This window comes from Phocoena sinus, chromosome 8 (assembly GCF_008692025.1).
Source record: "Phocoena sinus isolate mPhoSin1 chromosome 8, mPhoSin1.pri, whole genome shotgun sequence".
Classification (NCBI taxonomy): Eukaryota; Metazoa; Chordata; class Mammalia; order Artiodactyla; family Phocoenidae; genus Phocoena; species Phocoena sinus.
In genome coordinates this window covers 4,724,034-4,736,371 of record NC_045770.1, presented here as the reverse complement: position 1 = coordinate 4,736,371, position 12,338 = coordinate 4,724,034, and the positions used below count along the sequence as shown (strand labels likewise).

The 12,338-nt window shown below is 48.7% G+C and overlaps 1 protein-coding gene and 1 long non-coding RNA gene across 3 annotated transcripts in view; one reads left to right on the top strand and one right to left on the bottom strand.

Moving 5' to 3' along the window:
* Nucleotides 1–12,102, top strand: part of BARX2 (BARX homeobox 2) — a 69,951-nt gene extending 57,849 nt beyond the window's left edge. Inside the window, exons 3-4 of the mRNA XM_032638798.1 lie at nucleotides 2,591–2,675; nucleotides 11,126–12,102. Coding sequence (XP_032494689.1) covers nucleotides 2,591–2,675; nucleotides 11,126–11,392 — 352 coding nt within the window. The 3' untranslated portion in view covers nucleotides 11,393–12,102. The remainder of the gene's footprint in view (nucleotides 1–2,590; nucleotides 2,676–11,125) is intronic.
* LOC116757373 lies at nucleotides 4,207–9,563 on the bottom strand. Of its 2 annotated transcripts, none has more exons than XR_004350940.1 (3): nucleotides 9,400–9,563; nucleotides 5,536–6,271; nucleotides 4,207–5,312 (listed from the first exon to the last, which is right to left on the bottom strand). It is a non-coding gene; the product is annotated as an uncharacterized LOC116757373 (long non-coding RNA). The 2 variants fall into 2 exon arrangements; XR_004350941.1 differs by lacking the exon at nucleotides 9,400–9,563 and adding an exon at nucleotides 8,765–8,969.
* Nucleotides 12,103–12,338: the final 236 nt, after the last annotated feature.

The window sequence follows — 12,338 nt, the reverse complement described above, 5'->3', positions numbered from 1 at the left end:
CAAGTCCACGCTGCTCCAGGGACCAGGGATGGGACCTCGGCAGGGGGAGGGGGTGGGTGGGGCAGCTCGTGTGGGCTCCTTCCAGCCAGAGCTGGTCCTTCCAGTGGGTACTCAGGTGGACCTGGGGTTGTCATCAGTGAACACAGGTCAGCACTTCCAACAGTCTCAGGGACTGAGGTGGACCACCTCAGCCTGGCTCCCTTTCCCGTTTCATATGCTCCGCTCGGGTTGTCTGTGGCTCCTTGGGATGCAGCGCCCCCGAAGGCCTGAGCGAGAGCCTCCCTCCGACAGACCTATCTTGTGCAAAAGGCCGATGAGTGGAGGGAGCCCCTGTACAGGGGGAGGCACACAGACATCAGCAGACTTGAACCCTACCTCCACTTCTTTCTCTAGGACCACCTAGCAGGGGTCAGCACAGTTTTTCTGTGCAGGGCCAGAGAGTAGGTATTTTAGGCTTTGTGGGCCATGCGGTCTGTGTCACAACTACTCAGCTCTGAGGTTCGTGCCACAGACAATATGTAAACGAATGAATGTGTCTGTGTTCCGATAAAACTTTATTTACAAAAAACGGGTGATGGACAGGACTTCGCCGTGGTCGCTGAGAGATTCTAGTCTCTCTGAGCCTCAGATCTCTCATCTGTAAGATGGAAATAATCATACCTACTTCACAGCAGGAAGGAATAGACGTGAAAAGAATAAACGAAAGGAATAAAGACGCAGACATAGAGAATGGACTTGAGGACATGGGGAGGGGGAAGGGTAAGCTGGGACGAAGTGAGAGGGTGGCGTGGACATATATACACTACCAAATGTAAAATAGATAGCTAGTGGGAAGTAGCCACATAGCACAGGGAGATCTGCTCGGTGCTTTGTGACCACCTTAGAGGGGTGGGACAGGGAGGGTGGGAGGGAGACGCAAGAGGGAGGAGATATGGGGACGTATGTATATGTATATCTGATTCACTTTGTTATAAGGCAGAAACTAACACACCATTGTAAAGCAACTATACTCCAATAAAGATGTTAAAAAAAAAAAAAAGAAGAAACGAGATGGTACATGTCAGGGGCTCTGCACACAGCCTGGGACGTGGTGGTGCTCTGGAAACAGGTGCAGTGTTAGAGTTAGCTCCAACTGCATGCTTCCCCGGGAACGGCTTTGACATTCAGGGCTTCGCAGGAGGCTACAGAGAAATGCAGGACCACGCTCAGCCGTGAAATGGGAAGGAGGAGGCGCTACGGGTGTAATGTTTATTTTGGAAGCTGGCATCATAACAGTTGAGGGCAGCGATGGTGGATGAGTCAATCCATCGAAAGGTATTTGTGAGCCCTTGTTCTGGATTCAGAGTGCGGTCGGCACTTTCGCGACTGTAAAAGCAGCAGTTGAGTTAGGAAGCCAACTCTTGCAGTTCAGTTAGGGAGGCAGAAATAACTCATGTGAAGCAATCAGAGACCAGCGAGAACTCAGAGCCACCTGGGTGATGGGTAACCTGGGTCGAGGAGGCAACCTGGGTGATGGGTAACCTGGGTCGAGGAGGCAACCTGGGTGATGGGTAACCTGGGTCGAGGAGGCACCCTGGGTGATGGGTAACCTGGGTCGAGGAGGCACCCTGGGTGATGGGTAACCTGGGTCGAGGAGGCACCCTGGGTGATGGGTAACCTGGGTCGAGGAGGCAACCTGGGTGATGGGTAACCTGGGTCGAGGAGGCAACCTGGGTGATGGGTAACCTGGGTCGAGGAGGCACCCTGGGTGATGGGTAACCTGGGTCGAGGAGGCACCCTGGGTGATGGGTAACCTGGGTCGAGGAGGCAACCTGGGTGATGGGTAACCTGGGTCGAGGAGGCAACCTGGGTGATGGGTAACCTGGGTCGAGGAGGCAACCTGGGTGATGGGTAACCTGGGTCGAGGAGGCAACCTGGGTGATGGGTAACCTGGGTCGAGGAGGCAACCTGGGTGATGGGTAACCTGGGTCGAGGAGGCAACCTGGGTGATGGGTAACCTGGGTCGAGGAGGCAACCTGGGTGATGGGTAACCTGGGTCGAGGAGGCAACCTGGGTGATGGGTAACCTGGGTCGAGGAGGCACCCTGGGTGATGGGTAACCTGGGTCGAGGAGGCACCCTGGGTGATGGGTAACCTGGGTCGAGGAGGCACCCTGCTTGGTGGGAGGGGCAGTAGCAGGCTCACCCCCGGGAGGTGGGGCTCGAGCCGGGTCTGAGTGACGAGCGGGATTCTGACAAGGAAAATACGGCTTTACCTCGTCTCCCCAGTTTGGATTTTGGAGCAGAGCCTTCCTTTTGTGTAGGATCAGAGTAAGGAGCCTATGGGGTCAGGAAGAGGACTTCGCAGTGAAGGCTCAGAAATTCTTTTCAGTTCCAGTGTAGACAGTCCTTGGGCTTGGGCATCTGCTTCTTAGCTTCCCAGAGTTTCCTCCATAGGATTCTTGGAAGGAAAGCAAAGCTCTTTGGGGAGGCATTGGTTTAATGGGGGAGGTCCACGCGTTGGTAGCAGTGCCTAGAGGTAGCCAACAGGACCCCACCTTTGCTGCCCTTTCCCCTCTTCCTCATCCTTCCTCTGTCTCTCGTGCCTTGTAGGTTGGACTTGGCCCAGTCTCTGGGACTCACTCAACTGCAGGTGAAGACTTGGTACCAGAACCGCAGGATGAAATGGAAGAAAATGGTAAGAAAGAGAGTAGGTCTTGCCACGGGCCCATCATGACACGAGAAATTCTTCTTACAGGGCTGGTAAGAAGGCAGGGAGGACCATTTGGTGGTTTGAGCTCCAGAGATTGGAAGGCCTTTTAAGATGCTGGCTAGGAGGGAGGCTGTTTGAATCAATAGGATAAGCCATTCTTTCTGACCTGGATTTCCCGACCAGAAGGATATTCTTTTTCACAGTTTCATTAGAAATAAAATAAAAAAGCCCCCAAGCTTCTCAGTTGCGGGTTTTAACCCCACCTGCTAGACTTTTCAAAGAACTTCCTTCCCCCTCCCACCAAGAGCTAAGAATAGAAGCCAGTCCTCTTTGTTTAGAGGATATACAGGGCACATCTGCGCTTGTAGCTGTGCGTCCCCCTAATGCAGTGATTCTCAGCTCTAGTGGGCGGGGTCAGAGTAACCTGGGTGGCAGGTGCAAATGCAGAGCTCGAGGCTGCTCCAGGATTCTGCTTCCCTGTCCTGTTCCCAGGTTCCTCTGATACACATGGTATAGTGACTGGTTTCCCTAATACTGCTCTTGTGCCTAGCTGATGAGCTGTTCCATATTTGGTTTTTAAATGAACTTATTAGTATAAACATCTCTTTAAAAAAAGAACGAACATCTCTACACTTTGAGGAACTCTATTTCATAATGGTTTACCACCCCTCTTTTTTTTGAAAAAGCACAGTTAAATCCAAAGTAGTTGGGTTTCACTTCCAGTTTTGTAAACCCCAAGGGTCAAGGTCAAAGCCCAGAGAAAAGAGGAGGGCTGGGATGAGGGTGGGAAGAAGCCTTGCTCTGATTCTTTAGAGACCATGTGCACCGTGGCCTCTGACCCAGGCCTTTGCACATCCTTGCTGGATCCCACTGGCCCCCTCTCCTCTCAGGAGCTCAGGCCTCCCTGCATGACGTTCCAGTTTGCTAAGCCATCTGCTCACAAGCCATGTTTCCTGGTGTCTCAAGGGCTGGAATGTAAAGCTTTTTCACAATTACCAAATAACTAAGGTCCCCCTACCAACCACCTAGTTTTCAGGAAAAAAAAAAAAGTTATCAGTATTTTTTGATAATAGGTAATAGATAATGAGTTTTCTCAATTTTGTTTCTGTCCAATATTTTTTTTTCTGAAAACTTTAGTTCTTGCTATTGCCTGCTAAGAAAGAGAAGACTAGATAGATAAATAAATTGCAAATGAGTATTAATGGAAATGGGAGGAAAGCCACCAAAGCAGCATTTATTATACCCCTAGAAAAAAAATTCCTGGGCAAATTTCATCATTTCCTCTGGGTGGACTTGCCCCCGAGGTGGAAGGATTTTCAGATGGAGGTGGCAATGCCAGACACATGTACAAACACACATATATTGCATGCATCAACAGATACGTATTCAGCGTCTCTTGTGAACCACGCCTCGTCCTAGGTACTATAGGAAGTCATGGAACAAAATAGAGCCCTGTCTTCGGGAATTTATGATCCAGTTGAGGAAGCGAGGTCCAGGAAGCAGCAAAGGAGCACACTGTAATTAAGTGCTGGTTGTTTATTTATTTATAGATTTAGAACCCCATAAGAGTCCAGAGGAGAGGTATTGGGACAGGTTGCAGGGAGAAGGTGAAACTGAAGGATAAATAAGATTCGATTAAATACACTGTTGCTCCCCAACTTCTAGACTGCTAAGACACCCGTGAAACCTTTTGGGGGATTGATCTCTAAGGGAACCAGATTTGGGAGCTGGCAACACTGGGCCGTGTTCCCAGGCGTGCCCCTCCGTGGCTGGTTTTGGGCAAGTCTCTTCACCGCTTTCTGTGCAAGTTCCACCACCCACCTCCTTCCCTGTCCATCATTATCATCGAAATCAATCAATGTCTCCTGAGTGGCAGAGACATTGTTTAAGTTGGTTATCGGCGATCTTTTCATGCATCAGACTGTGAACGAACTGACAGCCTGCCATCTGTGCCAGCATCGCCCGGTGCCTGTGGGGGACACGTGTGCCTCTGCCTCTGACGTCACCTGTTTTCCACCAGCCACTGCGCTGCTGGCGTAGCCGTGGGCGGGGTGTCGATGGTTATCAGTGTCGTATGAAACAAAATGGAAGTAACTTCGCACATTTAACTTCAGAGAGCATTCCACGGGCCAACCGGATTCAGGCCCCTTTGGGAAACAAGACTCCATTTCATTTCATCTCGTGAGCACTTACTTTCACCAGGCAATGGAGAGGCGACCATAAGACACCAACCCATCCATTAAAAAATAAAATTCAAAGAAGGTACTCAGTCACGTGGGGGAGACAGACCTGTAAGCCACTCATTATTCAGAGTGATCAGGGCAACAGTGGAAGGATTGACAAGGTTCAGAATCAGTAAAGAAGGGAGGGCTTCCCAGAAGAGGTGCCGTCTAAATTGGGTTTAGCGGATGAATAGACACGTGCCGGGTGAAAGCGGGAAGGGTGTCACAGGAGTACGTGGGGCGCTAGAAGGACCTCAGAACGGCTGGAGTGAAGATGAGAGCGAAGTGGCTTGGGTGTGGGTCACATCCTTACTCCTCCAGGACAGCAAGGCGTTGTTGGGATCCTGATTGCTTCATAGTTTCTCCTGGTAAAACTCTTTCAAGGCTGTCTCTGCAGGGACTGGGGAAGAAAAGGATAATTGAGTAAGAAAGATGTCTCAAGGCAAGTAACCTCGTCGGAACTGGAAAAAGATTAGCACTTGCTTCTCAGAGTTATTTGCACTCTGCCAAGGACAGTGCTGCCAGAAACAAGATAGCATCTCTGACTAGTTTTTACCAGTCAACATGTGTGACCTATAGCAGGTTAGGAAAATGTGACCTTGCACACTCGGTGGGATGCTCACCCTCCATCCTGTTTCTGCTTGGCTTTGGTTCCAGTAGGGTCCACTGGGCTCTGCGGCAGACCGGAAGTACCTCATCATTCAGTGGTATTTTTCAGCTCCAAAGCACAGTTCTGTTCCGTCAGAGGGTCCAGATGGGCGGCACCTTCCTTTCCTAGTCACGGAACCGGGTGGGCCACGTACCAAGTGCATCATCATCTTTCTCACCGAAAGTCTCCAGCCAACAGCTCCGGGAAGCTGCTACCAGCTGCTACCCATGTCATCGTGGGCAGGTGACTTAACCTCTGCATGCCTGCCTCTTCATCATTAAATGCCTAACGTCCACCTTATAGGGATGCGGATGAGGGAACTGAGCCAGTCCCTGTGGGACTCGGAACAGTGCCTACCCCACAGGATACAGCCAAGAAATGTTAGCTGTTATTCTTGTTCTTCTTATTTTTTTAGAGTTATTTACCTATCTATAGAATTCATGTCTCCAGAAAATGTAAACTTCTGGAGGCCAGGAGAGATAACCCGAAAATGAATTCTGTAGGCTGCCGGGACTCTGGTTAAGACAGTCCTGGGCATTTGTGCGTCCTCATTCCCCGCCCGCCGGCCTTCCCCTGTCAGCGCCTTAGCATTCAGGCTTGAATTGAGTGGAACATCCCACCTACAGGCGGAAGATCTGCTACTGGAGACTGCGAACTTCTCAGCTTTGGGGAAATATTGTCAGTTACATGGCTCTTACCGTTCCATAGAGCTGCAGATAAAGACAGAGAAAAGGGGGCAAAAAAAGCACTGGGTTAATGAGTCCATGGCCTAGGATCTGCTGGGAGATCGGGTAAGTGCAGATAAATACTGGAGTCAGAAATATCAGCTGCAGGGACTCCCCTGGTGGTCCAGTGGTAAAGAATCCGCCTTACAACTCAGGGGCCATGGGTTTGATCCCTGGTCAGGGAACTAAGATCCCACATGCCGCGGGGCAACTAAGCCCTCGCGCCACAACTACTGAGCTCGTGCGCCTCAGCTCGAGTCCGCTTGCTGCAAACTACAGAGCCCACGTGCCCTGGAGCCTGTGCGCCACAAGTAGAGAAGAGAAAACCTGCACGCCACGACTAGAGAGAAGCCCGCGCAGCACAATGGACTATCAACGAAGATGCCGCGTGCCGCAACTAAGACCCAGTGCAGCCAAAAAGTAAATAAATAATAAAAAGAAATATCAGCTTCACATTGTACATATTCTTTGCGCATTACATACATGCAATGAAATACTGATAAGCGTGTTAGGTTCAGGGCACGTCCGTGGCGGTCCAGTGGTTAGGACTCCGTGCGTCCACTGCAGGGGGCATGGGTTCAATCCCTGGTCAGGGAACTAAGATCCCACATGTCGTGTGGCACAGCCAAAAAATTAAAAAAAAAAAAAAGTGTTAGATTCAAATGATCCGGGTTTTGTGTTCATATATCCCAGCTCTGCCTTAGGTTGCTTTTCCACCATGACAAACCAGTCCGTCTGCTCAGTTTCCTGCCTGAGAAATGGAAGAGGCAGAAGGTTCCTCTCCGACATCCAGGCTCTCCAATCAAAGTGCCTGTCCCCCAGCCACCTGTCTTGCCCGTCCGCAAGAATGGAGAGGCCTGGTCCTGACATCCTCAGCAGGAGGACATGGAAGAATCTAGTGTTAGAGTTCGAAGGAGGCTGCCAGCGGGCCTGGCTAATACAAGTAGATGGTGGGCTAGGTGTTCTTCCCAGAGGTGTGTGACCTCACCAGCAAGGGGCTGTCTGGCCTCTCTGGACCAAGGGGACTAATTGGGCTCTGGGGATGCCTGGGGAGGAGGGGTCCTGGGAGAAGGGCCGCAGGGGGCACGCGAGTGTGTAGTTGCTGGTGTGGGGTGGCTGTGAGATCACTGCGTGTCGCAGGTATGCTCGGAGGCAGGGGTCAGAGGTCAAGTGTGGAAAGCAGCCAAGAGGGTAGTTATCTCCTAGTTATTGCTTGTGCTGGAATGTTCTATTCCATTTAGAAAATGGTCTGATGGTTTTGATTTTTTTTCCTGCTGTGGGAAAACAGCCAGGTGGGGTCTAGCCAAGCTGTGTAGGTGGTGTTCTCTAATTGCCGGGCTGGACTTTTTTTTTTTTTTTTTTTTTTTTGCGGTACGCGGGCCTCTCACTGTTGAGGCCTCTCCCGTTGCGGAGCACAGGCTCCGGAGGCACAGGCGCAGCGGCCATGGCTCATGGGCCCAGCCGCTCCGCGGCATGTGGGATCTTCCCGGACCGGGGCACGAACCCGTGTCCCCTGCATCGGCAGGCGGACTCTCAACCGCTGCGCCACCAGGGAAGCCCTGGGATGGACTTTCTTTTGCCAATTAGGCGGCTTCCTTAGACCTGCCCTTTTACAACTTGATTACTACACGGAGCAACTCAGTTGTGTGTGTATAACCTCCTTCATAGCCGGTGGGGCTGCTTTCAACATGTCAACTCCAACTCGGCACATCTGGGCGCTTTCAACAGCCTGTGCTCAGACTGAAATCAAAATCAGATACTGACTTATATGAAAAGGAATGTAGGGGTGTCTTCTGCCCAGAGATTGATTCTGTCAGCATCTATATCTTGTTAGAGGTCCCCTTCACATCTCTGTGTTAGCTGTTTGGGTTGAAAGTACGGTGGCTGAGCAGATGCCCAGCTAAAAGGAGGCTTTTATTGAGAACTTACGATTTTCCTCACACCATATACAAAAGTTAACTCAAAATGAATTATAGGGCTTCCCTGGTGGAGCAGTGGTTGAGAGTCCGCCTGCCGATGCAGGGGACGCGGGTTCGTGCCCCGGTCCGGGAAGATCCCACATGCCGTGGAGCGGCTGGGCCCATGAGCCATGGCCGCTGAGCCTGCGCGTCCGGAGCCTGTGCTCCGCAACGGGAGAGGCCACAACAGTGAGAGGCCCGAGTACCGCAAAAAAATTAAAAAATTAAAAAAATAAAATAAAATGCAGTACAACGTCACACCCACTAGGATGGCTAGAATCAAAAAGACATGATAACAAGTGTTGGCGAGGATGAGCAGAACTGGAACCCTCGTATTCTGCTGACTGGAATGGAACAGGGGGCAGCTGCTTTGGAAAACAGCCTGGAAATTCCTCCAAAGGTTAAACACGGAGTTACCATTTGACCCAGCAATTCCACTTCTGGTCATATACCCAAAAGAAGTGAAAGCAGGGACGGAAACAGGTATCTGTACACCCGCGTTCACAGCAGCGTTACCCACCGTATTCAGAAGGCAGAAGCAATCCAAGTGGCCGTCAGCTGACGAACGGATAAGCAGATTGTGGTATATCCATACAACGGATATTATTTGGCCAAAAAAAGGAATGAAGTACTGACACATGCCACAACATGGATGAACCTTGGAAAGATAAGTCAAAGAAGCCAGTCACACAGGACGACACGTTGTATGTTTCCCTTCATATGAAATGTCCAGGACAGGCAAATCTGTAAAAACAGAAAGCAGATTCATGGCTGCCTAGGGTTGGCGGGCAGGGGAGAAATGGGGAGTGGCTGCTAACGGGTATGGGCTTTCTTTCTGGGGGTGATGAAAATGTTCTAAAACTGGATTCTGATGAGAGCTGCAGAATTCTGCGACTATACAAAAAATCACTTAAGTTGTACACTAGCAATGAATGAAATGTGTGGTATGTGAATTATATCTCAATAAAGCTTTTTCTAAAAAAAAGAATTTATGGTTTATCAAGTTACTACACTCATTCTTACAATTCAGCACCCGGAGGTCTGCTGCTCTTAAGAGGAAAGAGATATAGTCAGTAAATGTTTAACAACTGCATAGAAAGTTAGGTGCAAGTTAGATGCTTGGAGCGCAAAGCAAGGGACAGATGCAGGATTTACCTTCAAAGAGCTTCAGTTCAAGTGGGGAAGCTGAGATTACAAAAGGTGTGGAAGTAGCGAAAGTACATCCCACTTCTGTGTATCTGTGCTAATCCAGGTCCTCCTGAAGCCCTTCTCACGAGCTGCCCAGGTCAACAGCTACACCAGCCAGAGTTCAGAGCCAGTGGAAGAAGGAGTGCCTGTTATAACCCAAAGTAATAAAAATATTTTAAAAATTATCCCTGCCTACCTCATGGGACTCTTATGTAAGTCACGAATTGGGATAATAAATGTGCAAGTCATTTGCAATCAGTAAAGGCCATTGGGTTATCATTATTTTGCTTACTTTATATCTTTCTTCAATTCTATGGAAAGGCCTGTTGAGAAAGGTTAGCTCATTCGATGACAGCCGTTGAACGCCTGCTGTGTGCAGGGACTGGGTGGGAGGGACAGGCAAGTAAACATGCAGTGACAGGCGTATCTGAAAAGTGCTCTGATAGGATGCTTACAGGGCATTTAACTTGGACTTGGGAGGTCCGGTCAGGCTCCCAGGAGAGGCACTGTCTCAGTGGAGTCACCCAGGCAAGGAGGGTGGGAGGCAGATTCTGGAACACTCAGGAACACTTCTGGCCCTTACCCTACATTACCTGTTGGTTCCCCTCACCATCGCCCTGTGCAGGAAAGTATGCTTATCCCCATTTTACAGATTAGGAGACTGAGGCTCAGAGTCTTTAAAGGACTGTCCCAAAGAGAAAGTGGATAAGGAGCACAGTTAGAATTTCATCTAGTTATTCCACTTTCAAAGCTAGAACACTCTCTTCTGTGCGCTACTGCCTCTTTGAACACTAGAAAACCATGTTTCATGACATCTTTTTCTTCTGATTTCAGAAATACTTATACGTGATCATTGTTGAAAAATTAGAAAGTACAGAAAAAAAAAACAATGAAAAACTTTTAAATTATCCATGATCCTGAGACTACAAACAGGGTGGTGTGCAGTTGTCTAGCCACCAAATTAAATTATGCTGGTTTAGAACGTTTTTCACAAAAATATATTAATAATATTTCCCATGTTGTTATACATTCTCCTATATAATGGCTGTAATGGTTTTCAAGTGTTCTCTCTTTGCCATATACTATAATTATGTATTCAATCACAGGGTGGAAGCCTTAGAGTATGGTTTTTTGCTGTTAGAACCGATTTTTGCGATTATAACCAATTTTGTGATGAACATTTTTGCCCATCAATCATTGTCCCAATCTTTGATGACTTCCTTAGGCTAAATTGTTAGAAATGGAATTTCTGTGTCAAAGGGTATGAACATTTTCAGACTTTTGATTTGCAGTCTCAGATTGTCTTTTGAAAAAGCTGTACCAATTACACTTTCACACTAGCATATGCGTGTTAATTTTCCTGTTTGCTACACGTATTGTCTTTTCCTTATAAGTTGTCAACTTATCACATTCATATTTTAATTTCCATTTCCTTCCCCGTCGTTGAAGTTGGATTTTTTCATGTGCTTATGATCATCGCATTTAACACCAATAGAAGTGATATTGACTAAAAGTGCGTTGAGTCTTTCATGGATGCAGCTGTCTTTGTAGACTGCAGGTGACCCGTGGAGAATACTTTTTGCCATAACTTGCGACTTCACTGCTGGGAAGGAACGGTTTAGAGGCCTTGGGAGTGGGAAAGGGAGGGAAGGAGTTATTTCTCAGGTCTGATGACTGTTTTTCTCCCACGTAGGTTCTTAAAGGTGGACAGGAAGCGCCCACAAAACCCAAAGGTCGTCCCAAGAAGAACTCCATCCCCACATCAGAAGAGATTGAAGCTGAAGAGAAGTTGAACAGCCAGGCCCAGAGCAAGGAGCTCTGGGAGCCCTCCCAGGGCCAGGAGGGGCTCTGTGACACGCAGAAACCAAAAGTGCATGGTGTCCCCGCAGAGGTGGCTGAGCCCCTAGACCAGCCCCAGGAGTTGCCAGTAGCTTCTTCGGAACCCCCACCATCAAGCTAAAATAAAACTCTTGCGAGGAGCGGGAAGGGGGAGACTGGGAAGAAGGGAAAGAGAGAATGCAGGGAGACCAGGGAGAGGAAAGCTTCCGATAGCCGGTAACTTGGGGGGAGAAGACCACCGCCGGCTCCCTCCCTCCTGCCCACAGGTCTCACCTCGAGACTTTGAGGAAGACTTGCTGGCTTTGGCCTGTTCTTCCTGAAAGGCTGCTTTAGCCACGGATGCCCTTGACTAAGGGACACAGTGCCTTGGAACTGCCGACCCCAGCTGGGGTGATGCCGTGGGGCTGTCCGGGTCCAAGCCCCCCGGTGTGGTAGAGGATGCTCCAGCCAGCCTCTGGACAGCCAGCCGTCAAAGCAGAGCAGGATGCAGGAGTGGGCAGCACACCCAGGTTCCTTGCTGACTCAGCACTTATTTCTGTAGTTTTAAAAGAGAATTTAATGTTTTTGGTTGTTTTTTTTTTTTTTTTTTTTTTGGCAGGGCGGGGTTGGTGAGGGTGGGCAAATAAGAGTTGGGGGAAGGAGTTCTGAGTTAATAGAATAAAGTTTGTTTGAAGACACGTGTGCCTTTGTATCCATTGTAAGGTGGTCAGGTGACCCAAGAACTGATAAACCTTGTTTTTCTTGCTTCATTAAGTTTCCATCCCTGAAGCTGCCATGCAGATATGTTAAGATAACTTTTATTTTTTAATTGAAAATAAATCTTTCAAAAAAGGATTGGGTGTATTCTTTCTTCTGGGGAGTGTATTCAGCCCTTCTTTTTTTCTTAATCTATTTTTTAATTGAAGTATAGTGGATTTACAGTGTTGTGTTAATTTCTGCTGTATATAGCAAAGCAACTCAGTTATACATATATATACATTCCTTTTCATATTCTTTTCCATTATGGTTTGTCATAGGATATTGAATCAGATGAATGGATAAAGAAGATGTGGTACCTATATACAATG